Raw genomic sequence first — 27418 nt, forward strand, 5'->3', positions numbered from 1 at the left:
TTCATTTTGAGTGGGCAAGATGGGTATGAAATAAACACACCACCATTTAAATTTGGGTATTTTTGCACAGTAGCGTGTAAACTGGCTCATCAGCCAGCCCAGGGTGACTTGTATGACATCTCAGTATGACACTTGGCAAGAAAAGTGGGTGCTTAGATGCAAAAGACACACTTGAAGCACCACATTTGATTTTATCTTCATTGATAGACAAAAGCTGTTAGTGTGCCAAATGTCGAATTCTGCTGTTTGTCTGGATGTTCACCGGCCTTAATGCGGTTTCCAAAGATTTGATGTAAATGCACAAAACAACCATTTCAGGAGGTGCTCGGAGTAAAACAATGCAGGTTCACTTGCTAAGGACTCTGTATAACCTAGTTTTCCAAAAAAAAAAAAAAAGGAAAGTCCGAAGTGGACCACATGAGATCTAAGTTCAAGTTTCAAGGTCATGAGGGCAAAGAATGTAATTTTAGCTCGTTTAAAATATTTGCATATTTGTTTACATATATGGTGGGTTAACTTTTATGTCAAAGTTGGAAAAACAGCTGCAGGCAAAAAAAGGGGGTTATTTCTATTTGCACCCATTTAATAATTATGGTTGACTATAAAAAAAAAACATTTACTCCTCAGTTTCCTCAATAGAGTGCAATATTCTCCTAATGAATATTAATTCAAAAACTTTCAATCAAATATTTTGTATTTCTAATTTGATTATTAAAGTCAGTCAGTAGTCTTTGTCACGATTTTTTGCTTCAGATCAAAGTTTGTAATGTAATAATTCCCTTTGTAGCTGGTTTGTTTAGTCAATGGCTCAAACAGACCTTTTAAAATATCCCTGTTCTGGAATCAAGCCTCTGAAAAAGTGTTCGGGCCTGTTGCATTCTTTAGTGTTTGCGACCACCAGTATTTTATAAATGCCAGACAGTTGTTTAAAAGAAGGGCTTTGGACTCAACACAAGTGCTCAGTAACAACAACAACAAAAAAAATCAAATAGCATCCGTAGTGAATACTGAACTGAGAGCGATGTTCTAATTCTCTTAAAGGATGATATAATTCTCATAAGCACATCATAATCAACTTAAACATATGAAATTAGAAACCGTGAATGAATACGATCCTCATCTGAATCTGGGTTCCGTTCTCGCGCGCCGCGAGGCCAATGACGTCATCCCCCCGCAGCCTGCCGCCCCTCCACACCCCGCTCACCCCACCTCCGGCCAAAATCACCCGCCGAACGGCGACAGCAAACACCTCCGCCGCTACAACCCTATTATAACGCAACCCTGCTGTAATTACCGACCATGTCTGAAACCCACCGACCACATATGAACACAAAGAGATCGGTGCGTGTGGAGGGACCACCGACAGGCAAACATGAGGGACAAATGGCTTGCAATTAAAACTTAATTAGATGCGACGCGTTAATTATAGTTTATCCGGACACGGGCTCGCGCACACACCCAAGCTTCCTCACGCCAGTGTAATCACAAGCGACTAACGGTGCGTCCCTGACCCACAACCCACCCACCTACATCCAGCCCAAAATGGCCAAACAAGGCAAAGGTGCCCAGGAGAAATCCGCACCGCTATGGCTCGTAGTAGGTCCCAGCTCAGAGCTTTCTCCAGCCCTCTCGCAGCGCTCCCCAGGCCGCCAGAGACGCGCTGTCTGCGGCCAGCCGAGAGAATGTGGGTCGCGTCCAAGATTTACAACCGAGCAGCACACGGCTACCGTCGCCTAATTAATGACCTTACAATTCACACACTCTCATAAAGATTACCGCAAGCACACACGAACATAATCCCGAATGTGAAGGTTGGGCATGTTGTGAGCGCGTGTGACCGGCGGTAAGTCGCTCTCTCCTAACAATAGATCACAATAGAGTGTGATTCTCACCAGGGCAGTCTGCGCCAGCAGCAGCAGCGCCAGCGCCATCCAGCACAGGAGCTTCATGGTGCTCCGATCGCAGCAAAACACGGGGCTCCCGCTTGCGTCTCCGCGCTCCTCTTCAAGGGACTAGGTAGGAGTAAACCCTTCGCTCAGTTTTCGGTATCCAACTTTAGGGCAGGCGCTTACGTCGGCACATCAGACTCACGTCGGCACGGTCAAATCCCCGCAAAACCACGCGAAGACCGAGGAGGAGCAGCTCGTGTGGTTTCCTCCCCTCTGATCTGACTTGAGTGGCTGAGACCTGATGGATATGGAAGCAGAACTCCTCTCTCTCTCTCTCTCTCTCTCTTTTCTACGCTATGGCGTGTGTGAGAGGAGGACGGGCATTGGGTGGATTGTCCTCGTGCGGCTGAGGATGCCCCCTGCAGCCCAGTCGAGCATCGACTTCTTTCCTGCCTCTCTCTCCTCCTCCCCATCGCGATTTCCACCAGAGCTTCCCGAGACCCTTAACATAGTAGCGTGGAAATATGTTTTTGATAATATCCGCTTACATAATTCCATGCTACTGTATTGAGTGAATATAGTGTAATCTTGAATGTCCTTTATAATGTTTTTTGGGTGGTGTTTCAATATGTACATACAATTAAAGGTCTGCTAACAGAGTTTGGTGCACAAGTAACCAGTACCAGAATGAAAGTGGCAGTTTTTTGGTTGTCTGACATTATTACATGGTTGAGTGACAGCTACATTATTCGGCATATCTGTGTTTAGGAAAGTCTGATGCACTGAGCTCAGTTATTAGGCACACTATAAGATATCATTTAGCTGTTGATGTGGAATAGCATATGAACAGCTTAAAACTCTGTCATAAATTTATAAATGCACACACTTGCACTATGTATTGCATATAAAGATTTCTGAGCTATATGCATCTAGAGACATGTATGTTTGATTAATAAATGGACTGTGAATGCAATGGTACTTGAGAAATCAAGGGCTTACAAACAAATCTTACAAAAACTGTGTATCCCTAAAGCTCACTGTATCATATTCCCTCAAAAACTCAATCTACACAATCTTGCAGATTTTCTTCTTCTTCTTTCATAAATAAACAGTACTTTTGTATTGTTAGTAATATTTCAAGGCAAACTGGACTGATGCAACTTAGGTTTACTTCATCCATACACTGCCCTATATATATATATATAAAAAGAAAATCTTGTCAATAAAAACTGTCTATAAAAATTTATCAAGCATGATACATTAAGCTTTTGAGGAATGTTTAAAAACCATATATACATTATAAACAAAAAACATATATACATTATATTACATTATGTTTTGCCCTAATAATTAAACTAGACTTTTAGTCATAAAACCAAGCATTTAAAATCATTCCAAGACATTTGTAGGAGAAATACAGTTAAAACTGATATGCATTTCATTTAAATTGTCTGTTATTCCGTTATAAAAAAATTGCATTGATTTACAGAATTTCATCTGACTTTTTATGTTTTTTTCTTCCTCAAGCATGGACTCCATATTTTTACTATAATGCTATATGGGCCATAAAAGTAATGAATCAAATATGAGATGATACAAAACACATAACATTTAAATATATTTTTGGCTCAAGGTTTACTAAACTTTTCCAAAAAATTCAATTCACACACCAAGGCATTACAGAGTTGATATTCATTGTACTTATGATCTATTATTTTTTGATATCTATTCCTATTAAATGGATTTAATATGCTCAAAGGTGTTAAGGCCCATTTACAAAGATAAATGCACTGCAGTTATGATGTCTTCTGCTTTAAATGCTCAAGGTCTAGACTCTGATTGGCTTCTAACATTTTTGTTCATCAGGTACAAAAGTGATTCCAATGATATCACTCTAATGTATGGTTGTTATTATTGCGGTGTTGATATTTATATGACCACATAATTAGAACAATTATTAAAACTTGAGCAGCCACAGTCCTTAGTGTGAACAGGCATAAAATCACCTTTGAAAAATGCAAGATTTACAAATCTTAAGACATTTTTATCTTAAGAGATTTGTGGTGTGTTGAAGGTATGTATTTTGCAATCAGGTGTTCCATGGAAAGATGTTATATAAGCTTTACATCTCAAAATCAACAGAATCCTTCATTTAAGCATATCTGCTACTTCCTCAGGCCAAGTCGTTAAGAAACTTCAAATTATTGCTACAGGGAAATTTTAACATCAAAATATCCTTTGGAAAATGCCATCACACATTTCTTTTATTGTGAACTAAAAGGACTTAATCTTGACTTGAACTATTATTTTTTCAACCGATTCCTGAAAAGTATGACTATCTATAATAGATTATAATGATCACATCACTTAAGTCATAAGCACATGAAAAGGAAGAGTCAAAGACAGTTCTGAAATTTTGAAATTTTTTCATTGTTTTGTTTCAAAATAAAGATCACACATTGTTTAGAGACAATCTACAACTGGAGTTACAAAAAATAGTTGCCCAGGCAGAAAGCACACACAGCATCTGTTACCTATACACATTATGGTTACAAGTGTGCCTGCATAAAGAGAATCATAGGAAATATACACAAGGCTGTTTAAATATACACCAGAGTGTGTTCCAAATCAAAAACCAATGGCCAGTATGTTACAATCACTTACAAGTAGACAAAAGAATGGCAAATCTGTACACGCCTCCGACTCTGACCCGGGGCAGTCGAGCGCGTCAAACACATACACACAAACACGCTTGCTGCTACCTGCCCCGAAGCGAGGGAGGGACTATAAAAGATCTTAAAAAAAGAAAGGGATGAGTGGAGGTGAAAAAGAGGTGGCTGGTGAATGGCTAAAAGCAGAGTGCGCACTTTTCTCTGTTCTTTGTACATCTATGCAGTAATAATTCAAAGGGCTTCAAAACCAACAAAAAATCTGATATTACAATTTACAATATATAACAACTCATAACTCAGAAACCACAACCAAAGAGGTGAGAATTTACACTGAAATGCACAAGATGTTTTTGTTTTTTTTTTGTTTCATTTTGTCATTTTTTTTTCTCCTCATACCAAAAAAGGGCTGTAGAAGCAAGTCCACATTTACATTAGCGAAGGTTTACAAATGTACAATTATACAATCAGAAGTATGTATTCACTACAGGGGAAGATTATAGATACAGAGTGGACATCAAAAACCAGAAAAACTACAAAGTTATATATATATTTATATATATATGCAAAGGTCTACACCAAGTATGCACTAAATAGTTTATAGAAGCAAGACCAAAAACGTCTCCCATGCTAAATGTCTGCGTGTTAGCAATCAAGTGTTAGCGATAATGTGCGTGTGTGTTATGAAAGAATATGCGCGTTAGAAAGGTGTTGCGAAGCAATAAAGTGTGTTCGCGCAAGCCTACATGATCGAACGTGGGATAAATCAAATATTCTCTCATTTCATTCAGGATTAAAAAAAAAAAAAAGACCATTATTAAGGTAGTAGAGTGAAAACAGGAAGAAATGCTAAAAGGGAGAGGAAAAACAACAACAAAAAGGGGTCACAACAACCCAGGGATGACTCAGTGATGAGAGGAAGGTTATCGTCCATTCCACCCCATCCTCCTTACGTCATCGGGTGTGGACAAACACACACACACACACACGTGCACACAGACCGGCATCCTACAGGAGTTATGGGAAGTGTTTACATGATGCCATTAGGGGGTGCACAGAGTGGGCCGAGGTCAACGCCGTTCTTCATGTAGTACTTCTCCAGCTTGGCCAAGATGTGCTTTCCGTAGGTGTATTTCCTCAGCGTCGCAATATGGGGCCGGATCTACACAAAACAACCGACATCCACCGTTCAGTCACAATTCATCGGCACAAACAGGAAGAGAAGACATACTGATAATGAAATCGAACCCACACCTTGTGCATTACAATCTTGCGTTGTGTCGGCTCGGCCACATCGATCATCTTCTGCACAACATAGTTGGCGTACTGGTCCTTCATCATGGTGTATAAGGCACTGTGCGGCCCGTCTGCCATACTGCACACCTCATCAATCAGCATCGCCCTCTCAGCACGCAACGAGTGGGTCACGCACTTTTCCACCACATTACTGGGAAATAAAAAACACGAATAAGACACTTCTTCCTGTGCACCTTTGTGTGGCGGTAGTGATGCTCCGATCTATGGGGATTGGTCGATAATCACATTTTATGACTCGATCGTCTGTGGTGCGTTACGACTCTACAGGAACCAGAGCTGATTGCGGCCGCTCTAGTCAGTGTTACGTTCACACCGGCCAGCCACAGCACGTTTCTACAGTGTCTCTCCACGCTGCTTGGCTAAAAATAATCTTTTGTGTGTTGTCACAGCATGGAGGACTGAACAAAATCTTGTCTGAACCATAACAATGTCAACGGTAACAATACACTGATCGTGGGCTGCTTTCAAATGAACCTTTATTTATAAAACAATCTTCTTTGGCCGTATTAACCTACTTAAAAGCATGAACACAGGGTTTACTTCTTTCAAACTTTATCTGGTATGTCACCGTTTCTGTCTATGCGAACACACACAAATGCAATAATCTGCCTGATAAAAAAATACATTTACCATTTTTTTAAAATATTTGTATTGTTTATGAATTATTTTATCCACCCACGACCCACCCACAAATAATCAGAATGAACTTGTTTTTATTACCCGTCCTGTGGATTGTCTGCAGCACTTTTGGTTATAATCGTGACTGTTTTTTGTTTTGTTTTTGTTTTTCAGTAGTTAACATTTTTCCATTTATTTTTTCCTCTTCAGTCTTACATTGGACAGTATTAAGACTTTCGAGTTACAGACTTCTCCATGTTTGAGTTTAAATGTTTCTATTTATTTTGTCATGCTCAGACTTGTATTGGACAATGTTTAAGTTACATCAGACTTCTCAATTTTAGGAGATGAAATGTTTATCTTGTCCTCCACAGTTGGATACGGTTAAAATAAACCTTGTGGGTTGCATCAGAATGATCCTGATAAACAATGTTATGCATAAACCATTTTAAAAGCATATTATTTTTGTGATTTATATAACATTATTACACGTTATATAAAGCTAGAAACATCAGAATCTGCATTGATATGACTGATCACCATGGCAAAAAATCGGTACTCAGTATTGGCTGCACAAATCCTGATCCCAATGTGGCAGTTTATCTTGCATGTGTAAATGCTTTGTGCGCACCTGGCAAACTTATGCTGGCTGAGCCCCAAAACATTTCCACGGATTTCAGATACAATCTTGCTCTTGTCCTCCGCGCGGCCGTGCTCCAACACATGCTGAATTACATAATTCCCATACTGATCCTATATGGGAAAGAAGTGGGGGAAAAAGGGTTTTGATGAGAGGAATGAATAAGATCCTGGGTCAGAACAGAAAGAGACTGCTTCATAAATTACCTGGACCAGCTGCTCGGTGTGTTGATGGATTTCCTCCAGTATCGGTAGAGTCTGCTCAGGCAGGCAGTGCTCCAGAATACGCTGGATCACCCGACAACCATATGGGTGTGTGGACAGAGCAAACACCTGCACAACACACACAGTTATTAGTTAAACATACACATAGAGACAAAGGTTTTAAATACACTTCAAAATAAGCCGTGCCACAGCCACGACTGGATGAAAAAGCAGTTTGCATAAAATGCATGTTAGTAGACTATTTCTATCCCCAGGACTCATTTTATAGAAGAACATGGGGCCCATAGACTACTTATTCATTGTTGCAGCCATTTTGGCCAGTGTGGTCCACTGATGAGGAAACACTGAATTTGACAAGACTGCAGTTATACAAATATTCAACAGGAATTCTTTTGAAATACTAAATAAAAGAAAAAAAGATTTTTACAATTAATACCTTTGATAAAAAAAAAAAATTTCACTAAACGGATCAGAATTGCCAGTAAAGACATTTAAATGCTATATTTTTTTTTTACTTTCCATCAATAAACTGAGAAAAACCTCAGTTTACACAAAAATATTAAGCAAAGCATACAGCTTTGCCACAGGAATCACAAGAATAATTTTTGGACAATCAAGTCAAGCTTTCTTTACGCACAAAGAAAACCTAATTTATTTTTTATAGTATATCATTATAATATTTCAACAAATGTAAAGCGAATTATTAGCTGTTTTTTTATTTCATTAGACATGGAGTATTGGTATTTGTGCTGCTTCTTCATGATTTCCATGTCACACACAAACTTCAACACAGTTCAATAGATTCACACCTGTCCTTTGAAGGCATCAATGATGAATTGAAGAGCATGAGGCTGGACACACTCAATGCACTTCTGCACCACATGATTGCCATTTTGATCCTTCACACACTTCAAAACGTGTCCGTCAAGCTCCCGAACCATCTCATTCTGCGTAAGACACCAACAAATTAGATTTAATTCACACACCTTGTGTAACTTCACCACAGCGATGTGAGCACACAGCCTTTTATAAACTTACAATGACTTGTTGGTCCGAAGGGATAAACTCCAGAGCTTTTTGAATCACTCTGCAGCCATACATCTGCAGCGCCAGGGATAAAACATGGCCACGGATCCGCTCAGCCAGTGCCAACTTCTGATCCAGACTGCCAAACTAAACACATAAATGGCTTCATAAATGGGGATAATTGACATCAGGTACACTCAAACTAAACTAATGAACTTGGCAACACTGGCACTGTTATTTTCTACCTTTGAAACAACTTGTACTGCATGTACTACTATATAAATAAATGTGACTTGACTTGCACAATGCAGTAACAAATAAATCAGGTTCAAGTCAGAACCTGCAACCTCCCTGTTCTCATGTGTGGTTCATTAGACATGAAAAATGATGCATGTACCAACAAAATAGCTTCGTATTACCTCAAAGAACTTCTGGATGACATAATTTCCAAACACATCAACCATGAGTTGGTAGGCCGCCTGTAGTATCTCATTGAAGACCAACTGACGTTCTGCAGGACTTGCTCTCTCCAGTTTCAGCTGGATAAACCTGCACACAATCCAATTGGTTTTTAAGAAAATTTTGGACATTTTATTTATTCCCACGGTTATTCAAAGTGGTAACACTGGGGTACTGACTTCCTAAAATTTGTGAGCTGTGACAGACATGTGCTTTACCTGGAGCCATGTTGGTCCTGAGAGAACTCCATGACGTGTCCCGCGATTTCTCTCAGCTGCAGGTTGGGGTAACGGTTGTTTCTGAAGTCCTCAAGCAGACGGCTACGTCCCGATGGCATCACGTCAGACATGCCGTAACGTAGCCGTGATGATGGGAAGAGCTGGCTGCTAGGACTGAAGAGAGATGAGCCAGTGGTAGCACTGCGGTACTTGGCCTCTGCTCCTGGAGCTGCAGAGATGAATCGCCCACTGCCATTGGTCAGTCCACCTGACGGGGAGTAGCCAGAGGTGGGCATGCATTAGATTCAATTTATTAAAGATTTTTGATGAAAAAGGTAACTGAAACATACATACTCACCAAGGTTAAGACTGCTCGAAGATCCATGAGTTGAGAGCGAGGGTGGCGGGGTGAGAGAGTGGGAGGGGCCTTGGTTTGGAAGAGGCATGCCGACTGGGCCAGGGGAGGAGCTAAAGCTGAGGCCATTATAGAAGCCCCCATGGCCAATAGGGGTGAGGCTACTGGGTGTGCGCTTGTACAGATCAGAGCTACCCGTCAGAGAATCTCGACGGGATCCACTGGAACTGGAATTAGCCACTGCAAAACAAAACCATTCATAAAATTAAACCAGGGTCAAATTAAAAAGATTTTTTTAAGTTGCATCAAATGCAAATATCAAACAACATTTGCATTCCATTTCATTAATTTGTCTCAATTGAAACTCCTAGGCAGCCTTGGCAAAGCTGCATATGAAACAACTGTTCAGAAAGATGCAAGTTATTACATTATGATATTATGGAACACTTCTGAAATGCTGATGCACCGAAAAAAATTTTTCTCCAAACTGAAGTTTTTATCATAAATGAAATTCATGTAATAATCAACACTCAAATAAAAACATTTAACATTTAAAACAAATATTTAAACTGCACACAAGGCACTTTTTCGATCAACTTTCATTGGAAAAGCACTAATTAAACCAAAACTTTTCCAGATAAATATATCAGGATGCTGAAATTTTGGTGCACCCATACCAGGAACGGTAAAAAAACTGAATGGGTCATTTCTGATTTTATGTTGATTTTAAAGTATATTTCCAGCTGAAGGCAACAGCCCTCGAGCAATATTACAGTGATTTTTATTCTCAACATAACTAAACTTGAGATCACAATACCTGCTGTGCCAAAACCCCCGAGTGCTGCTCCAAGCGTGGCTCCCAGAGAAGAAGATGGGTTGGCATTAAATCCAAGTGAGGTGCTTCCTGGCTGAGCAGAGCCTTGTGAAAATAGTGAAGAGCTCTGTGAGGAGGAGCCTGGCGAGCCACTCCCATAAAAAGAGCTTCCTCCCAAAGCCCCACTCCCTTGCTGCCCCGGAGCCTGCTGGGAACTCAATGCACGGAACGCACCACTTGCTCCACCGCCAAGACCGGCATTAGCCCCACCTGCTGAGGCAGCAGCAGCAGCCACTGGAAGAAGAAAAAAAAGTAAAGGTAATTGTTGATATTCAAATACAAGACAACATTTTGAAAAGTTTAATGGTGGTCTGTTGACTCTTCAACCTTCATTTGTCATACCTGCTGCTGATGGGCTGATGATAACCGATGCAGGGGCCATAAGTCGAACCGGTCCACCGCGAGCACCTGTATTCACAACAAGTGCCCCTGTCTGGTCATAATACGCAGCTGGAGCCAACATAGGATAACCTGGAAAATAACAAACACATCTTCATCAGACATCATTATGACCTTATGATTTTAACTAATCAACTTAATAATTTGTTTCAAATTAACCCTCTATTTAAAGAAAACTATTTCCAAGTGTTGTCAACACAATGTAAATGTTAAAACGATCAATTAAGTATCTTTGCAGAAAATATGTATGAACTACAACTACATCTTTGTAAAAACTTGTCTTATATATATATTTTATGTTTGGATATGAATGAGGAAAATGCTTTAAAAAAAAAACTAAAAAGTCAAGGTAATTCAAATTCTAAACGACTGAAGATAAAACACCAGTAGACTAATATTATCATCTATAAATGTTCTATAAAACAACAGCAGCTTTCAGCCGGTCAGCATGATGCAAACATGAGATATCAGACATACAGTTGTTACAGGTTTTTTTATTTGCTTGCACTACTTTTCTGTTATTTTTTCTATGCAAACATGGAGGTGTTTGACTTTTGTAGTTGCATCAATTGCAGCATCTCGTGCATGAAACAGCATTCTAAAAACACAGTGCTCAAGTAAAAAGAAGTTCACTCCAAAATTTTTCATGTTTTTCCTATTCCAATGCCCGTGTTGGATCTTGGTTAATACAATCGCATTTGGTGTGAACGGCTCCTAGCAATATGAGCACATCACACGTGAGTGGTTAATCACGTGCTACGACATGCGGTTTGGATCGTTCTTTTCTCTTATCTGTTATCACTGGCAAGTGTAAAAATTCTAAAGTTTGGTAATATTTTTATTAAAAAATGTGATTCCTCAATTTCTAAAAAAATAAAATTGTGGGAAAACATTAAATTCGAATTAATCAATAAAATCGGAAAAATCACCCAGCCTTAACTCAACTGACAACTTTTATTAAAAGTGGGTGTGTGTTCACAGTGTGTGTGTGTGTGTTCACTGCTCTGTGTGTGTGCACTTCGGATGGGTTAAATGCAGAGCACAAATTCTGAGTATGGGTCACCATACTTGGCTGAATGTCACGTCACTTTCACTTTTCACTTAAATAGGAATAGCTTTATTGCTAGCACCCGTTTAAAAGACATATCAATATTGCTTTACCAGGTACGCCTGCTGCCAGCCCCTGCCCAAACGCCAAGGCAGAATTCACAGCTGCTGCAGCTACAAGCTGCTCTGTCTGCTGATTTTGCTGTCCTTGACTGGGAGTCATAGGTCGTTGGTTACCACCTGCACGCATCACCTGGAGCACACAGATGATCAATGATTGGTGGATGAGTTCAATGCATGCATATTGCGACTTTCATACTACAGAGATCTGGTTGGCTGAACACATACCTGCTGTTGGTTCTGCTGGTTCTGTGCTGCTGACTGCTGGTTGGCCGAGTTGGAGGGGGTGGCAGCCTGTTGTTGGAATAGGTTGGCAGGATACACGCCCCATGGAGTCACACCATAGTACTGAGGGGGCATCACTGCTGGACCTGAAATACACAAACATGCACGTCATCTCTAAGATGAAGGGCCAAAGCACACTGTGCTTCAGAGCAGGCTCAGGGACTTTGATGTACACGGGACGGCGAGTCTGCAGCCATTTCCTTTGTCTTTGTACTCTGCTTTAGGAGCATCAAAGCAGGTGTGCATGTGTGTGTGACTTAATCAAGCAGACTGCCTCAATTCTAGAGCTAAATCTCAAGCCCTTGGAGGATGCAGTCCAAACCCTCAGCCATTCTGAGAACACTTCTCATCCACTCCAGACAGTGATTGCTCAGTAGAGAACCCTGTAGCAACAGACCAATCGTGCCACAGAAACCCAGTGGAATGCAGTCCACATTTCTGTAATGTCATCATACAAGCACAAAGAAATCTGCTGCACCAAGACACTTTCATTATCAGGCCCAATTTAAAACATTTGTACTTTTGCATACTGAATGTGGCATTGGTACACATTTAATATCCATTTACACCACCATTCAAAACCTTGTGGTCGGTAAAAAAAATATTTTTTTTAATAACTTTATTCAGCAAGGATGGCTGATTGGTCAACTGTAGAGTATACATTTTGTAATATTGGTACAGTGTTTTTCTTTATGCTTAGACCATTTTGTAATAATATAAAAATATTAATTTTTAATATTTTTTCGCAATTTATTTAACAAGCAAAAATATTTAAAATCACAAAATAAATCCCAATAGAGTGATTAGAACCTCAAAGAGAAGCTAACTATACATTATACCTTACTGTACCGAGCTCATTAACATCATTTTACACCATCATCTCTTACACCAGAGATATCTTGAAACACAAACTAAACCTATTACACATTAGGGGTGGAGCGATCTCAAGAAAGTGCTTTCACTTTAAGAGAATCCACTGATACACAGTACATTCAGCTGGCTGTGTCTGCTATAGGATACTCACCAAGACAGGCATTTTTACAATTTTTGTGTGAATTTGTCCATTTAAAGAGAACTAAATATATGTGCAGGTTCACATGTTTCGGATGAGCGCACACACAGATCTGATCTTGGTGCGCGTGCATGTGTCTTCTGGCTCTTAAATGTTTAAACTGGCAATGCTTAAATGAGTTTAAACAAAGATATTGTATAGGTCTCATACCCTGAACCCTGTTTGTTTTGCGTCTTTTTATAACAAACCATATTACAAATGCGTTGTTCAGTTGAACGTGCGGTCCTAGTGCGTGTCGAATCGTGTATGAAGAACTGTATGGTTTGAATTTTTTTATTTTATTTTTTTTTACAGAGAACCGTTCCATCCCTATTACATATACATCTCAAATGTCAACCATGAGCTCTCACCTAGAGTGGCAGCAGCAGCGAGGCCGGCAGCATATGGATCAGTGCCAGGCGGAGCAGCGCTGATGATGTATGGATTCGGTACAAATGCAGCTGGGGCCAAACCTAACACACAACCAATAAGAAACCAAGTTAAATAAAACACCTGAAACTTTTGCCCACTACGTCTGGACACTCATATCTCGGTCAAACTCACCGATGTGTTGTTGTTGAGCTGCGGCGAGGGCGTACTGCTGCTGCTGGGCCGCGGTGAGCTGCTGTACTGCCAAAGCACTGGGCCTCTGGAACAGCTGCAATACATAATGCTTTTAACAAGCATGAAATTTATACTAAACATTTGCATTTGTTTACATTCATAAATGCAGAAGTATATGCAAATATGGCTAATAATTACTTTTCCAGAATAACTTCTAGAGAGACTGAACGGTATTGTGACATTACTTCAAACAAAGGTTTTCAAAGTTAGCCTTCACATGTGTAGCCTTTGAAGGCACTTAACTCAACACAAATATTAATAACACACACACACACAAGCTTTCATTATAATTACTTTACTCTAATTACAGACTTGATTGTTGAAAGTGCTAGCAGCTTCAGATATTCACCTGCTGAGGGGAGTTGTAGTCAAACAGGCCGACAGTAGCAGCTGTAGAGTCAAGAGGCAGCTGGCCTCCAGTGTAATCTGCAAACTGTAAAGTCTCCATGGAAACAGATTCCATGGGGTCCAGGGTCACATTTTGGGTTTCGATATTTGAGAACTCCTCTGCTGGTTTTGGCCCTGCACCTCCAGCCATTTCTGGCCCACCCAACTCCACCTCTGGACCAGTCGGAGGGCAGTTACCAGGAGCACGGCTGCGTGAGAAACAAACGAGAGGTCTGTCTTCAATACAATACAATTAAAGAGAACTTTTAAAAGTATAAGGTTGATAGGATTACATTTTACAAGTCTCTTATTCTCAATAAAGATGAATGTATTTGAACAAAACTGCCAAAAAAAACAGCAATATTGTGAAATTACAATTTATAATAACAGTTTGTTATTTTAATATATTGATTTAAATTTTAATGTATTTCTGTTCATTTAAATATTTTGCAACATTATAATGTCTTCAGATCAATTTAACGCATCCTTAATAAAATTATTAATTTCTTTAAAATTATAATACAGATACTTTTTTTTTCAATGGTGTTTACCTAAAATCCTTAACATCAACATCTAGTCCATTCTGATTGGGCAGTCCATTGGGGTTATCCAAAACATCCGGCTCTGTCTCTTTAAGTTCCATCCGCTCAGGATCAAAGGTTGTTTTGGGCTTTTGCTCTACCCTTTTCTCAGGGTCATCCGCCTCAGGCTCTCTTGGACCCTGAGTGAAACAAAAAGGGGGATTGAAGTGGAAATAAGGAGCTATTCTTAAACAGAATCATAATAAAGAATAAAAAGAATGTTTTGATGATGAAAGAAACTCACAAAGGCTCCTTTGCGCAGACACGAGTCCATTTTTTCAGCAGGGGAGGAGCTAAGAACATACTCCACCATGGAGACGCCTAATCCGCCACTCTCAGAACGTGGCGACAGCACAGATCCGGCCTCTCCGACGCCATGGAAGCCCTGGCCTGGTCGGCGCTGCACCATGATTGGCTGGGAAACTGAGTGATCTAGAGAAAAAAAAAGCGCATTAGAAAGAAAAATACTAAATATGTAAATACAACCATTGCATCTTAATCTCACACTTACCAGAAGCTCCCCAAGCGCTGTCTCTCCACTGGTCCAGAAAGATCCCTTTTGGTCCATCTTTCCCTGAATCATCACTTTCCCAAAACTTCTTCCCAGTAAGGAGCTGCTGCAGGATGGGAACATCAGACAGAAATATTAATACATAACAAGTGGGAAAAACGAAACAGAATCAGGCAGAAGATAAGGAAGATAAAGACTCTCACCTCTCCCATAGCTCGGCCCTCTAGTGCAAGTGCCTGGAAGTCATGGTTAAGTTCATCCATTGATCGTACCTGTTTTAAAAGTTATACAATTATTAAACGACTTTTTGATTTAATACCTGTAAAAAAGAGGTGGTTTTCTGGTCACTAACTTCTACCTGGTTGTCTCCATGAATGTTGTCACCAGTCGGCCAGCGGTGTTTGCAATTGTTGTAGCCTGGCTGCTCGCCATGTTGCCGTTGGAAGAAGTAATCCACCATGGCGTCATCTTGAGAGCGTCCCGCTCCCTGCGTGGGGGGAGGGGCCTGAGGAGAAGGGCCAGGTTGGGGGGTGTGGCCCGCAGCACTCAGCACCACAGGCATGCTGGGTAATGGCCTGTCAGGGGGAGGCAGTCTCAGGTGGGGGCTGAACGAATCCTGCCAGAGCACAGCTTTCCTCTTCAACACACACGCTACGCTCATTCCACCAGAGACTGTAACAAAAGAACAAACAAAACACCATTAACCCCAAAGGCATCTGGGATTACTTTGCACTTAAAGCGTATTTGGTTACCATTTTACCACACCTGTATATCTCAAAGCAAGCTGAGAATGAGAAAGCTCACAAATATTGCCAGTAATAATCAATGGCAAAATCAAAAGCAGCTTCACTTATTTTATAGAAATTAACCCTAGATGGATGTGAATAGTATATAACAGCACACTAAATCAGAGCGATACCAAATCAATTGAATGGATTCCAGGAAAGACGACATAAAATAAAATCCCTGACCCATGAATATATAGGGCAATGGAAGAAGACACATACGGTCTGGGCTAGAATGAGGTCAATTCAATCCATCAGTGTGAGAGTCAGCGTTGGGCTGGAAGTGCTCATTACTACATTGCACACACTTGTTGAGGCTCAGAGGGGAAAGCAGAGGTTGTTGTTCTAGTTAATCAAGCAGAGCGGGCCTGTCAAAATGAGTCATTTCATTCTCAGTCAAATGTGCATCTGATATCATTGTCACAAAATGACTTTGACATACTGAGAAAGTCAAGAGTAGAAACAATGGAGGAATTTCCACTAGAACAAATTTTCCTGATGAGAAAAAGGTCAGTTTGTAGTTTGATAAATATACTCTTTGAATAGTGAACTTGGTTGGTTCATTACATTCACAGCATTCAAAAAATTTAATTAGTGTCATATTACTAAATATACTGATAAAGTATGACCATTGTAATTCAAGGTAAAAAACGTTTTACTTCTGACAGTGTCTAAAGTTAACAAAAAAACGAAACTTGCTCCACTGATCTGAAAATCCATATAATTTATGGATATCTCATATGTACACAATCAAGCAAAGAAATGTGTTCCACTTTATCTTTAGAACTTCAAAGCAGTATCACCATTTCTCTTAAAAGTGACACTAGGGGTGGGCAATATGAGCTAAAATTCATATAAATTCATCAAAATTCAATAAATATAAATGACAGACAAAATATTTTAACCTTATATAACTAGAAAAAGTGAGGGATTGGACGTAGACTGACATGTTTTTTTATTGTGCCATTGACAAATTCCGTGACTGTCCATATTAAAATGTAAGTTTAATTTTTATGACTGGATTTTGACATTCTGCCTGTGTTTTTAGCTTCGCGGAAATCATAGCGCGTTATGCATCAAGAACCGGGTTGACTAGGCACTCGTTACCACCGGTACTTAAAGAAACCTAGTACCATGACATTTTCATTATTTTAATACCGACTTGGTACTGAAGTACCGGGTATTTTGACAACACTAGTACCTAGGCTTGTCGTTATAATTGATAAATCAATTAATTGCATGATAAAAAAGAAAAAATGAAAAAAAATTTCAACAGCAAAATTTTTTTCAATTTTTATTCAAAACATGCAACATGTCATGATGTGGGGCTAGTCTGGAGCACAGCCCGTGGACAGCCCGCGGCAGAAAACACTCTCTCCGATGGCACAAATGTCCCGGGAATAAAGAGATAAAGTCGCACTAAAGTTGCCAGCTTTAGGAAGCACCTTTCATTTACTTGTGGATGTTTGCGTCGCAAGTGATATTGCATTGAAAACCCTGGCTGTAACAGCTACAAAATGTATATACGAAGAAAAGTGATAAACTCTGCAGTGTTTGGATGCACCCCATTTTTCAAAAACAACAGGGAATTTCACCCCGAAGAAGGCTGATTGAGTTGGTTCTTGTCACAGGACCTGCGATGCGCTTACTTCATTCTGAACAGCTGAGATGTTTTTAACTATGTGGTGTGGACGCGACTGGAAACGCGGCTTATATTTGTTGAGACTGGTCTTAGAACGACAATATTATCGTTTATCGCAATAATTTCTTGGACAATTAAAATTTTTTTCATTTCATCTTGCCTGTAATGCCTGAGCAGCGTTTGTTTTGAGCACTTATTTGATTACAGGCGTTACTGAGGAAGCCTCTCTCTCTCGCGCTCTACAAGTGCCTCCTGCTGGCAGAGAATGGTTTTGCACATATCCCGCCACAAATAAAGAGTAAGGCTGTGGAAAACTCCAAATTCTGTTATGAATTTTCTTAAATATTTTAATTTGAATGTCGAATTGAAATAAACACAGTTGCTAAAGCAGTTAATCATTAGCATAAGCACAGCTAATGCTAATATAAGCATTAGAATGAAGTTTCTTTATGAACTATTTAATGCTCCTATAACTTTTATAAGGGTAAAAAAACAGGAGAACATGATGATATTTACTATTTTTACACACCAGAGTCTATTAAATGAATTGTAAATCTAAAATATGCATGTTAGAGAATGTACAAATGGTTAACATTGTCATATCAGTCAGAAAATACAGAGAACCATGGATTTTCACAGGAATTGGTACCGAATACTGACATTTTGATACAGTGAAAACCCTGTAACCAAGGTAATCAATGTTTTTCTAAGGGAAAAATCATGTTATCATTTAGGCCAATTGCAATGTAAGGAAGACACTAATCAGGGGACAAACAAAAATCCATCTAAAACAGCAACTACTAATTTACAAAAATAAATAAATAAAATAAATAAATATAGAGTCCAGAGTAGGTGAATAAACCGCTGTTTATCATGGACAACACAGGGTTATTTGCAAAAAATTCCTACCACAGCAACTCTTGCCAAAAGATGTGCAATAACAATAAAAAAAATGTTCCTCATGGCACAGTTTCACTTGTTTTTTCCATATTTCTGCTTGCAAGGAAATTAGAGTTGTCCCATTTCTCTCTAAATGGTGACGTATGTCAGCCATCAATAATATGAAAAACACTGCCCTTCCATTTCAATATTTCTCCTTTTTAACAAACAAAGACACAGAGTTAAATGAGCAGTCACACATCATGTGGATATGTAAGACAGGCTCCAACCATTTAATCTTTCTGGCACGTAAACACTGCCATTAAATTTAACAAAATTATTCAATGAAATTACAACTGGCCTTGTTTTATGACCAACACCTGTTTGTTTACCCAACGAAAAAGGACAGAGAAACTATTTGGGTTAAATAAACTATAATAAACTCAAAATATTAATTGTCATGTTTAATCCTATTGCTATATAAATACCCTCAAATTAAAAAAAAAAAAAAAAACAGTAACGGGAGCGTTTCTGGTTTCAGAGAAACAGTTTTGAACACATAGAAAAGAGGCCACATCAGTTTTGCTCCTTCTCTCACATCTAAAATCTAACCAATCTTTTTGAGCGATATGTAGATGCAGGCCACCACAAGCAGCAAACTAATCCCAACAGCAAAATCCGGAGATTGGTGTAATCTCACCCTAAAATGGTGTAGGGGTGTTGACAGCACTGGGGTTAAATTACGTCACACAGATCCCTCTTGAAATAAGAGACAGAGCCTTTTTAGAGCTGCTTTTTATGAGATTAAGTGTATTTCATAACCACCTTTCATAAGTTAACCAAGTGTCTCACTCAGTTGAAATATTCAGTAGGTACTGAAGCTTTCATACAAACACGTGTGTTTTAGCATTAAATTAAACTGGGGTTCATCACTGGTAGGAAGAAAGCAGAAGAATTTGGATGTATATTTAGAATATGCAATACAAATATGAAAGTTATTGCAATGCTGGTGAAAGCATACTGAAGCAACCAATGTTAAAAGAGTTAAATAACAAACAAACAACATTTTAAAACACACTATCATGTAGTAACCATAAACTGTTTGAAAGGACCACAGATTTGTTGTTAGCTCCATTAGTACCAGAGGTTTTGGAAGCTGACACACCAACTGGCTAGAAGATAATTTACTGGGTCATAATTTCCCAATTTAAACTGTGACTAAGATAAAGTCTGACCAGTCATCCAACTTGAAGGAATGGCTGGATTTTAAAAACAACCTGGATAAACGGCCAGTTGCCCATGAAAATGCAAAACAATTTTCAGAGCCAAATTCCAGACTATTCCATTAAGTTCCCATTTTAAGATCTCACGCAAAAGGTTATACAATGGAAATATCTGTATTTAACATCAAATAAAATATTAAGAAAATCAAGACCAGCATCACTAACAATGAAATAGGCTACACCTCTTACAAATTTGATGTAGGCATACAAAAGCCATAAAAACATTCTTTAACTAAAAATATTAGAACTAATTTAAAAGATTAATATAAAACTGGAGCACTGGATAGGTAATGTCCACTCCACTCCATACACATAAACCAAACCCCTATTTCAGCTCTCTGGCCATCTACCTACCAGTTACCATATATATTTTAAGAGTCTGCTCTCTAATTTGTCCCATGGAACATTAAACGCTGTAAATGCAACGCAGATAGATTATACACCTGCCCAAGATCCCCATCAGGTGTAATCCTGTACACATAGATTAAGTAATGCCCTGAGCTTCAAATCAAGACAGTACACAGGGTGAAGCAACACACTGTTCAGACAGACTGAGATAACCGTGTGCACAGCACTCTAGTAACAAAGAGGGCTCTCTGCATAAGAACAAAATTCATCCCACACCTATTTTCAATGACAAACATGGTCCAATAAACCAGCAAATTAGGTGTGGCAGGTCAAAACTATGAGTCAAATTTTTTTTTTTTGACATGACAGGTTGAAGCCTATGGAGAAACTAGCACAGGACAGCTTTGAACCACACACTCATAGCAATTTTCAACTATTTTACATTTTGGATAATTGGTGGCTTAATTTCACGAATTGGAACAAACTTGTTTTGTATATGCGCTGCTAATGCCCTACTGACAGTTAGGTTCAGGGAAGGACCGTCATACTTAGTTGTTTTTCCATATTGAAGCACAAAAACATACAAAATAAATCACCTGGCAAAACGATGTTGCTTCCATGAGATGAGCTTGGTTTTATGATTTAACCTAGAATCATCAATTTCTAGAATATTTAAGCTTATCATTTATAATATAATCAACTTGTTGACTTCTAAGCCAGTGGTTATTAACTGGAATGTGACAATCTCAAAACTGTCTGCCTACACACTAAACCACAGAAACAGACTCAAAACTATGTAGTTTACATGCCCGACTAGTATTGGGCGATTATGGTCATTTTCAAAATAGTCATATCGTCAGCCCGTGAGATCGACGATACATGATATTATCGTGCATGGGTGGAGCAAGAGAGAGGCTCTTTGTTCTTGTCATAGCATAACTATTTGGTGTTTTAAACCGCACAGGTGCGCGAGAGATCCTATAGAATAACCAATAATAATAAAAATATCCACTTTCAAACATACTGATAAACTAACGTTAAATATAAAAAAAAACTATTTAAAACAGCTAGTTCTTATATAGTCGGACTAGGGCTGGGACAACACGTCGAGGTAATCGATGACGTTGACACAAAAAATAAGTCGACGCAAAATATGCGCATCGATTCGTCAACCTGTTTTTATTTCTCTAAAAAACGTTTGCAAAACGTTTACCTTATGTGCGCTGAATATACGCGATGGCCGGATCAACATTCTGTCCACCGTTATATAACCAATCCAGGGGGTTTTCTGCATCTATCTTTTTTTTTTTTTTGAAGCTGTCAAAGCCTTATTTGATCTGTGAGTGATGTAGAATAGAATGACAGGGTGCGTACGAGAGAGAGCCCCGGCTGCGCGCGCACACTCATAGTCTTCAAACAACACGAGCGCTTCTTGCTCCCTCTCTCCATTGTGCATTTTAACCAAAATCATTAAACACGATAGAAAAGGGGCGAAACACCAAAGTTTCACGTGCGCTCCCGCACTCAAAGTCTTCAAACTACACGAGCGATCTCTCTCTCCCTCTCTCTCGTGCAAAATCAAACCAAAATCATTAGACACGATAGAAAAAGATATATTTTTTGTTTCTCCATGACAGGCTGCTGGCTCCCAGTGTTAATTTACTTTTTTTTTTTTTTTTTTGGAAAAGCACTCTCTGTATTAGCTTAAAGCCCTAAAGTTTACATAACATATATTGCAATGTTAAGGAATTCATGTTTTTCTTTCATTCAGATTCAGATATGTAAATCAACATGTATAAATTGTTAATAGTCAATTAATGGGGAGACAATCGAAATCAAATCAGTCTGAAAAAATTGATCGTTAGATTAATCGATGCATCGAAAAAATAATCGCTAGATTAATAGTTTAAAAAATAATCGTTTATCCCAGCCCTATAGTCGGACGCAACGGTCATATCGCGTGGCCTGTGACAAATTTGCCACATCTGCGCATGGAAGTTATCAGTCTAAATGTTCTGCAAAATCAGTCAACAGTGAAAATCAATAGTAGATTCTTTTAAAGTCCAACAGTTTAACACTAATATTGGGCATAAATAAACACATTAAATATAAAAGTATTCAAAACAGGTAACTTCATATCGAGTAAAGTTGAATTGAACTGATGCATCAGTCAAACAGCACTCTAATAACAGGGCAGCAGAGCGAACTTATCTTCCACATAGTGGTTCTCAAATAGTCCTTCTATGTCATCACCACATAGTGTGTTATAAGTTAAGTGATCAGTCTTTAAGAGAAGGACTACGTGAGAACCACTATGGATGATAAGTTCGCTCTGCCGCCTTGTTATTCTTTTGTCTTTACTTTATTTGTAACGCCAAGAAAAAGTTAATCTCTTTCTTGAAGAGTGCATTGCCGTGTACCAGCCATTAAATGTGTGGGACACCAACTCCTCATTTTCTATCGCTTTCATTTCATGGATTTAATGAGTTATCAGAGTCAAAGCGGACAACTTCACAGAATACAGGCTCTAATCCTCCTGCGCTGGAGCGCGCGGTGTGTGTGTCTGTGTGTGTGAAATGCGGTGCTGAAGTGAAATAGCTGGGCAGTTTGATAGCCAAATTATAATAAGCCGCCTAATAAAAAGAAAAATAATAGTTATTATTATCTAATAAATTAATAGGAAAATGAACCTATTATAGTCTTTATTATCACCAAAGAATTCTGCTTATGTTGATATCTCTGACTATCGTCGATACACGATACTATCGTCTATCAACACAACCCTATGCCAGACCAGTATGTGGCACTGTAATTTTGCCACAGACAAGGGAAACTAACTAAAACTAGTAAAGTTATTAAAGCTAATAGGCACAGTAGCTTCTGCAGCACGAACACACGCCATTGTTGTTGCGGTTGCGTGATGTAGCGGTGTCTGATTAGGGTCGAGACTAGGGGTGTCCATGGTTAACCGGTTAACCGATTAACCGTTAAAAATTGCGTAACCGAGTGAAACATTTTGCTCGGTTAAGTGACGTCAATGGCGTGCATTGAATTTAGTTGTAATACATTTTTGCACCACCAGAGACCGCCAGAGCGCTCCCAGACATTTGTAATGTCCACAAGAAGAAGTCATTTTCTAATATGAAGCGGGCAAAAAAAAAGTACAGCGTTGGAACACTTTAAAATTGAGAGTGACGGGGCAAAATGCAAGTATTGCAATACAGTGCTTAGATATTCTTCAAGTACCACCTCGTTGTTGTAATCTCAACAGCCAACACCCGGGCATCATTAGGCCGGTCAGAACACACTGGATGCGTGGCGATGGGCGAAAGCATCTCAGCTGCGTGGCGTGTCTGTTTTTAATTCGGCTCCCATGTTAACAGGTTAGAGCTTGTCGACTGCCTGCGTGAGACGCGCGGCTCGACGCGTGCATGCTAGAAATAGAACCGACGCCTTGTTGGAAGCGTTTCCAGGCAAAATATAATAGGAAAATATGTTTGTCATTTTGTACACAAATACATATTAATTCATGACATTTTGATATTTGAAAGTCTATAGGTTGACATAAATTCAGAAATAAATGTAATAAAAAAAAAAAAAAATTTATCGATTTTCAAATATTGTACCTGTCAAACATAGTCATAGCCTTAGCGAGGCGGCCGCGGAGCCTGCTTGTTACCTTCGCCTAAACACGGAAAGTTACATAACTATTACTAGAGTCTGTTCCTTTATAAGATAGCCAAAGGTCGGTGTATATTTGCTTTATACATTTTAGGCTTATTCTCAAATTCAGATTGTGTTAGTGGGCAAGATTATTAGGCAGTTTTAATAGGACAATTTGACCGGAAAGATGAAATTTTGTAGGACATTTCTTTTTTTTTTTCGGCCAATGTCCGGAAATTACCGGACAACGGAAACCCTGGCGAACACTATGGTTAACCGAGTATTAACCGATAAGGGCCTCGGTTAACGGTTAATGAAAAACTTGAAAACGTGCAGCCCTAGTCGAGACGTGGAATGATGACATAATCCTTTTACAAAATAAACAGACTGGCTGGCCTTTTCAGATTTACCCACTTTGGGACCTAAAAAATTGCGGTTTCAGGCTCCCAAAATGCCAGATCCATCGGGACAAAACGCAGATACCAAAACGAGACGTACAACAAGTTAATATGATATGCCCTCATCCTCAAACAAAACAAAAATAATATGACTCTGACTACATAAAATGGGCTATATTGGGTCATCCAAATGGACGTTTGGGTTCTGAAGGAAAACCAGTTGAAAACCATTGATCTGGGCTTAACAACACCTGCATATGGAAGAAATACACTCAACTCCCACACTTGTGACTTAGTGGAAAAGAAGTAAAATCCCACCATGAGAGCTACAGAAATTCCCCAAAGTGTAGGATCACAACCAAAACTCCCCTTCACATTCATCACACGCCTCCTTATTAGCCTCTCTATTGAACCTGACAAACATCTTTTCTCTGATACTCACATTCCAGGTATAGAGTGCAATGGTTAGTTTCAAGAAGTAAAAACCACATTCATTTTTTTAAATGTGCGATTGTGCACTGCACTGTTTGTTCACTTCACTGGTTTGCACTCTATCTGCCATATGCCTTGCGCTGCTTTATTTAACTTTATTTTTATTATTATTTTTTTACATGCCCTTATTGTATAGTTTTATTTTATATTTGATCTAGATTTTTAGGCTCTACTGTTAGTGTTATCTGTAAGCCCCATGGGTCTGAGAGTAACGCAACTCTCGATGTATGTATGGTATATGTGGAAGAATTGAAAATAAAGGAGACTTGACTTTCTGCATTAGGTAATTGATTTTTAACAATAACATCCAAACCAATAAAGGCAGGCCTACTGTGAGCTATGAGGTTGGTAAATGCTGTTATAGCCATTATCATGTACTTTTACATCTTATTTCATAAAGAATCATGGTTAACAACAGGAATCCTGGCAAGAAACCAAATTACCCATGATTATGAAAATCTCCACCAATCAGATATTCAAAACAACAAAAAATCACTTTAGCACCCACCTACTCCCATGAAGCACTGCGGCTTTGCATATATATAGAAACCACATATTTTTTCAGCATCTTTAAATCAATAGTTTTACATTTCTCCTTTTTTATTTTATTTAATTACATGGTTCATGGTACAGGGATTAGATAGTTCTTTCCCTCTGTTTTCTAGTTTTTATTAATCAAATTTCTTTGGCTTAAAATAAAAAGTTATGATAACTTGAAGACTTTTCATCTCAGTGGGAAAAAAATTTACAGTACCAAGGCCGCTGAAAAAGTGGGTTGTTCTCAAAATTGACATTGTCTGTGTATCTTAAGATATAAAACTGCCTGCATAGAGCTGTGCAGGCGTACATGATGCCTAAAACACTTTGTAGACACAGCCATTGTCCTCGTAGATTACATGCTCTTTACAGTCTCCTACTAACTGATCAGGTTCGCCTTCGCCATTACATGGCCCAAGCGCCAGAGACACCCGGAAACAAGTGCTCCTGTGCTCGGGCGGCTGCATGCACACCTCCCGGAAGTAATACCGTAGAGATATCGTAACTGGTTGCCCATGACCAAAGCATGCGTTTGCATCACGATAACACAAACAGGTAACAAAAGACGTGCGCCTTTGTCCACTAGCAGACCACAGAAGGAGGAAGGAGAGCGTCCCCCGTCACTAACGCTGTACGTGAACCCGCTGACAACAGACGGCCGTGAAATAGACGCGTTTATGTGAATTGTCACCCATTTATTCACGACAAGGGAATCGGTGAGGGGCGGAACTGTCTGGCAAGGCTTTGATGAAACGTTGTATGGACTGTTACACGGTCTAAACGATTAAATAATGCTGGTTTCCAACGGAAACCGACACAAACGGGTATGCGAAACTTTCGAACCGGTACCTGTGAGTCCGCAGGCCGGCTCTGCGCTATTCTACAGGTCCTCTTCCCGTTAACAAAAGGCCCGGGCCGTCTGGACAGGAAGAGCACTACAGCAGGAGGAAGACCGGGGAGAGGAGGGGAAGCCACTGCCTTACAACAAAGCCCTCAAAATCACTCGTTACACCTCATAACGCCGAAATATAAACGCGCAATAAGCTAAAACCGTTCCGGATGAAAGGTCGGTATCGGAAAAGAGAGCTACTCACAGGTGGAGGATGCGGATGGTGACGGATTTCAGCCCCGGTTTGCAGCAGCTCCCTAGCTTTCACACCGACAACATGGCGGCTCGATCCAAGCAGACGCGCGCGGGGCATCATGGGTAGAATGAGAGGGAGCGCGTGCGGTTCATTGCGCCAAGAGGGGAGTGTCGTCCTTTGTTGTGCTCGAGACACATACAGCAACGTACAGAATTACAGGCGCCTCATAATGTGTGACATACATCCCTTCACAGTGAGCCAGTGCCTGCTTTTGAAAATAAAGTACTGTTTTGTTACCATTATAAGTGCAGGAGTGTTTAAATCATGTTTGTGCTCTAGGCTATCTGTTGTTTTGGGAACGACTCAACCCATTTCTTTTCAGTTTCAAATTTGAGGACATGTACTTACAGCATTAAAGCCAATAGTCAAACCTGGCCTGATTTTTATCAATCAGCCAACTGTAGCAGTTTTATAAAATAAGATACAATAAAATGCAGTCAATGGTGTAATTGATAACCAGTTTAATGTATAATAGTATTATTAGTTATCGAAATAAACACCAAAAAGTTATATTTAATAAATGCAAATCCATCCCAAATATCTTATAGCCTACTGGTAGGACAAAAGAGCATGTTTGTATTGCTCACATTTTGCACCTACAGATGAAAATGTTTTGCTGTTTGCATTATATTTACATGTCTCATTTAGTATTATATTTGTATATGTGCACATATATGCATGTCTGTCACTTTCAGTATGTTGTGTGGCTTGTGGTCTGGATTAGCTGGAACTCTTTACTCATCTGTTTTTACCTGGATTTTTACTTCATGTTACTTTAAGATTATCGTTTTGTATTACACGTTTTCTGAAATGTTATGTTTAAATATTCACTCAAATATGCACACATTTCCAGAACAGAAATCGGAACATTAAAGCCGGATTCCACTTTATTTCATTTTTTTTTTTTTACATATTAAAAGATTTTAAAGAGGATTTTTTAAATATATATAAT

The 27418-nt window shown here is 39.3% G+C and overlaps 2 protein-coding genes and 1 non-coding gene across 5 annotated transcripts in view; all 3 read right to left on the bottom strand.

Moving 5' to 3' along the window:
- Positions 1-2228, bottom strand: part of sdc3 (syndecan 3) — a 28337-nt gene extending 26109 nt beyond the window's left edge. The window contains exon 1 of the mRNA XM_026288652.1: positions 1893-2228. Coding sequence (XP_026144437.1) covers positions 1893-1949 — 57 coding nt within the window. The 5' untranslated portion in view covers positions 1950-2228. The remainder of the gene's footprint in view (positions 1-1892) is intronic.
- A 2070-nt stretch (positions 2229-4298) lies between these two features.
- On the bottom strand, positions 4299-26695 carry pum1 (pumilio RNA-binding family member 1). 3 transcript variants are annotated; one of them, XM_026288654.1, is made up of 22 exons: positions 26416-26695; positions 15647-15966; positions 15498-15566; positions 15295-15397; positions 15028-15215; positions 14754-14923; positions 14165-14411; positions 13756-13849; positions 13563-13664; positions 12084-12226; positions 11850-11988; positions 10632-10760; positions 10233-10523; positions 9419-9655; positions 9061-9328; positions 8803-8932; positions 8396-8530; positions 8167-8304; positions 7340-7465; positions 7125-7246; positions 5813-6005; positions 4299-5720 (listed from the first exon to the last, which is right to left on the bottom strand). In XM_026288654.1, exons 2-22 carry the CDS (start codon positions 15953-15955, stop codon positions 5589-5591), a joined length of 3465 nt encoding a protein of 1154 aa, XP_026144439.1. In that variant the 5' UTR covers positions 15956-15966; positions 26416-26695; the 3' UTR covers positions 4299-5588. The 3 variants fall into 3 exon arrangements, with proteins under 3 accessions (XP_026144439.1, XP_026144441.1, XP_026144440.1); XM_026288656.1 differs by having other exon boundaries at positions 15653-15966; positions 26416-26693; XM_026288655.1 differs by having other exon boundaries at positions 15295-15400; positions 15653-15966; positions 26416-26691.
- LOC113120326 (small nucleolar RNA SNORA5) lies at positions 7583-7721 on the bottom strand. The gene has a single exon (XR_003294600.1). It is a non-coding gene; the product is annotated as a small nucleolar RNA SNORA5 (small nucleolar RNA).
- Positions 26696-27418: the final 723 nt, after the last annotated feature.

The sequence above is a fragment of the Carassius auratus genome, chromosome 19 (genome assembly GCF_003368295.1).
Source record: "Carassius auratus strain Wakin chromosome 19, ASM336829v1, whole genome shotgun sequence".
Classification (NCBI taxonomy): domain Eukaryota; kingdom Metazoa; phylum Chordata; class Actinopteri; order Cypriniformes; family Cyprinidae; genus Carassius; species Carassius auratus.

Excerpts from the sequence above, each read along its gene's own strand:
- pum1 (XM_026288654.1), bottom strand. The coding sequence starts at position 15,955 with ATGAGCGTAGCGTGTGTGTTGAAGAGGAAAGCTGTGCTCTGGCAGGAT. Across the intron at positions 15,567-15,646 it reads ATGGAGACAACCAGGTAGAA|GTACGATCAATGGATGAACT; the intron begins GTTAGTGACCAG and ends CTTTTAAAACAG. Across the intron at positions 9,656-10,232 it reads CGGGGGTTTTGGCACAGCAG|TGGCTAATTCCAGTTCCAGT; the intron begins GTATTGTGATCT and ends TTTGTTTTGCAG.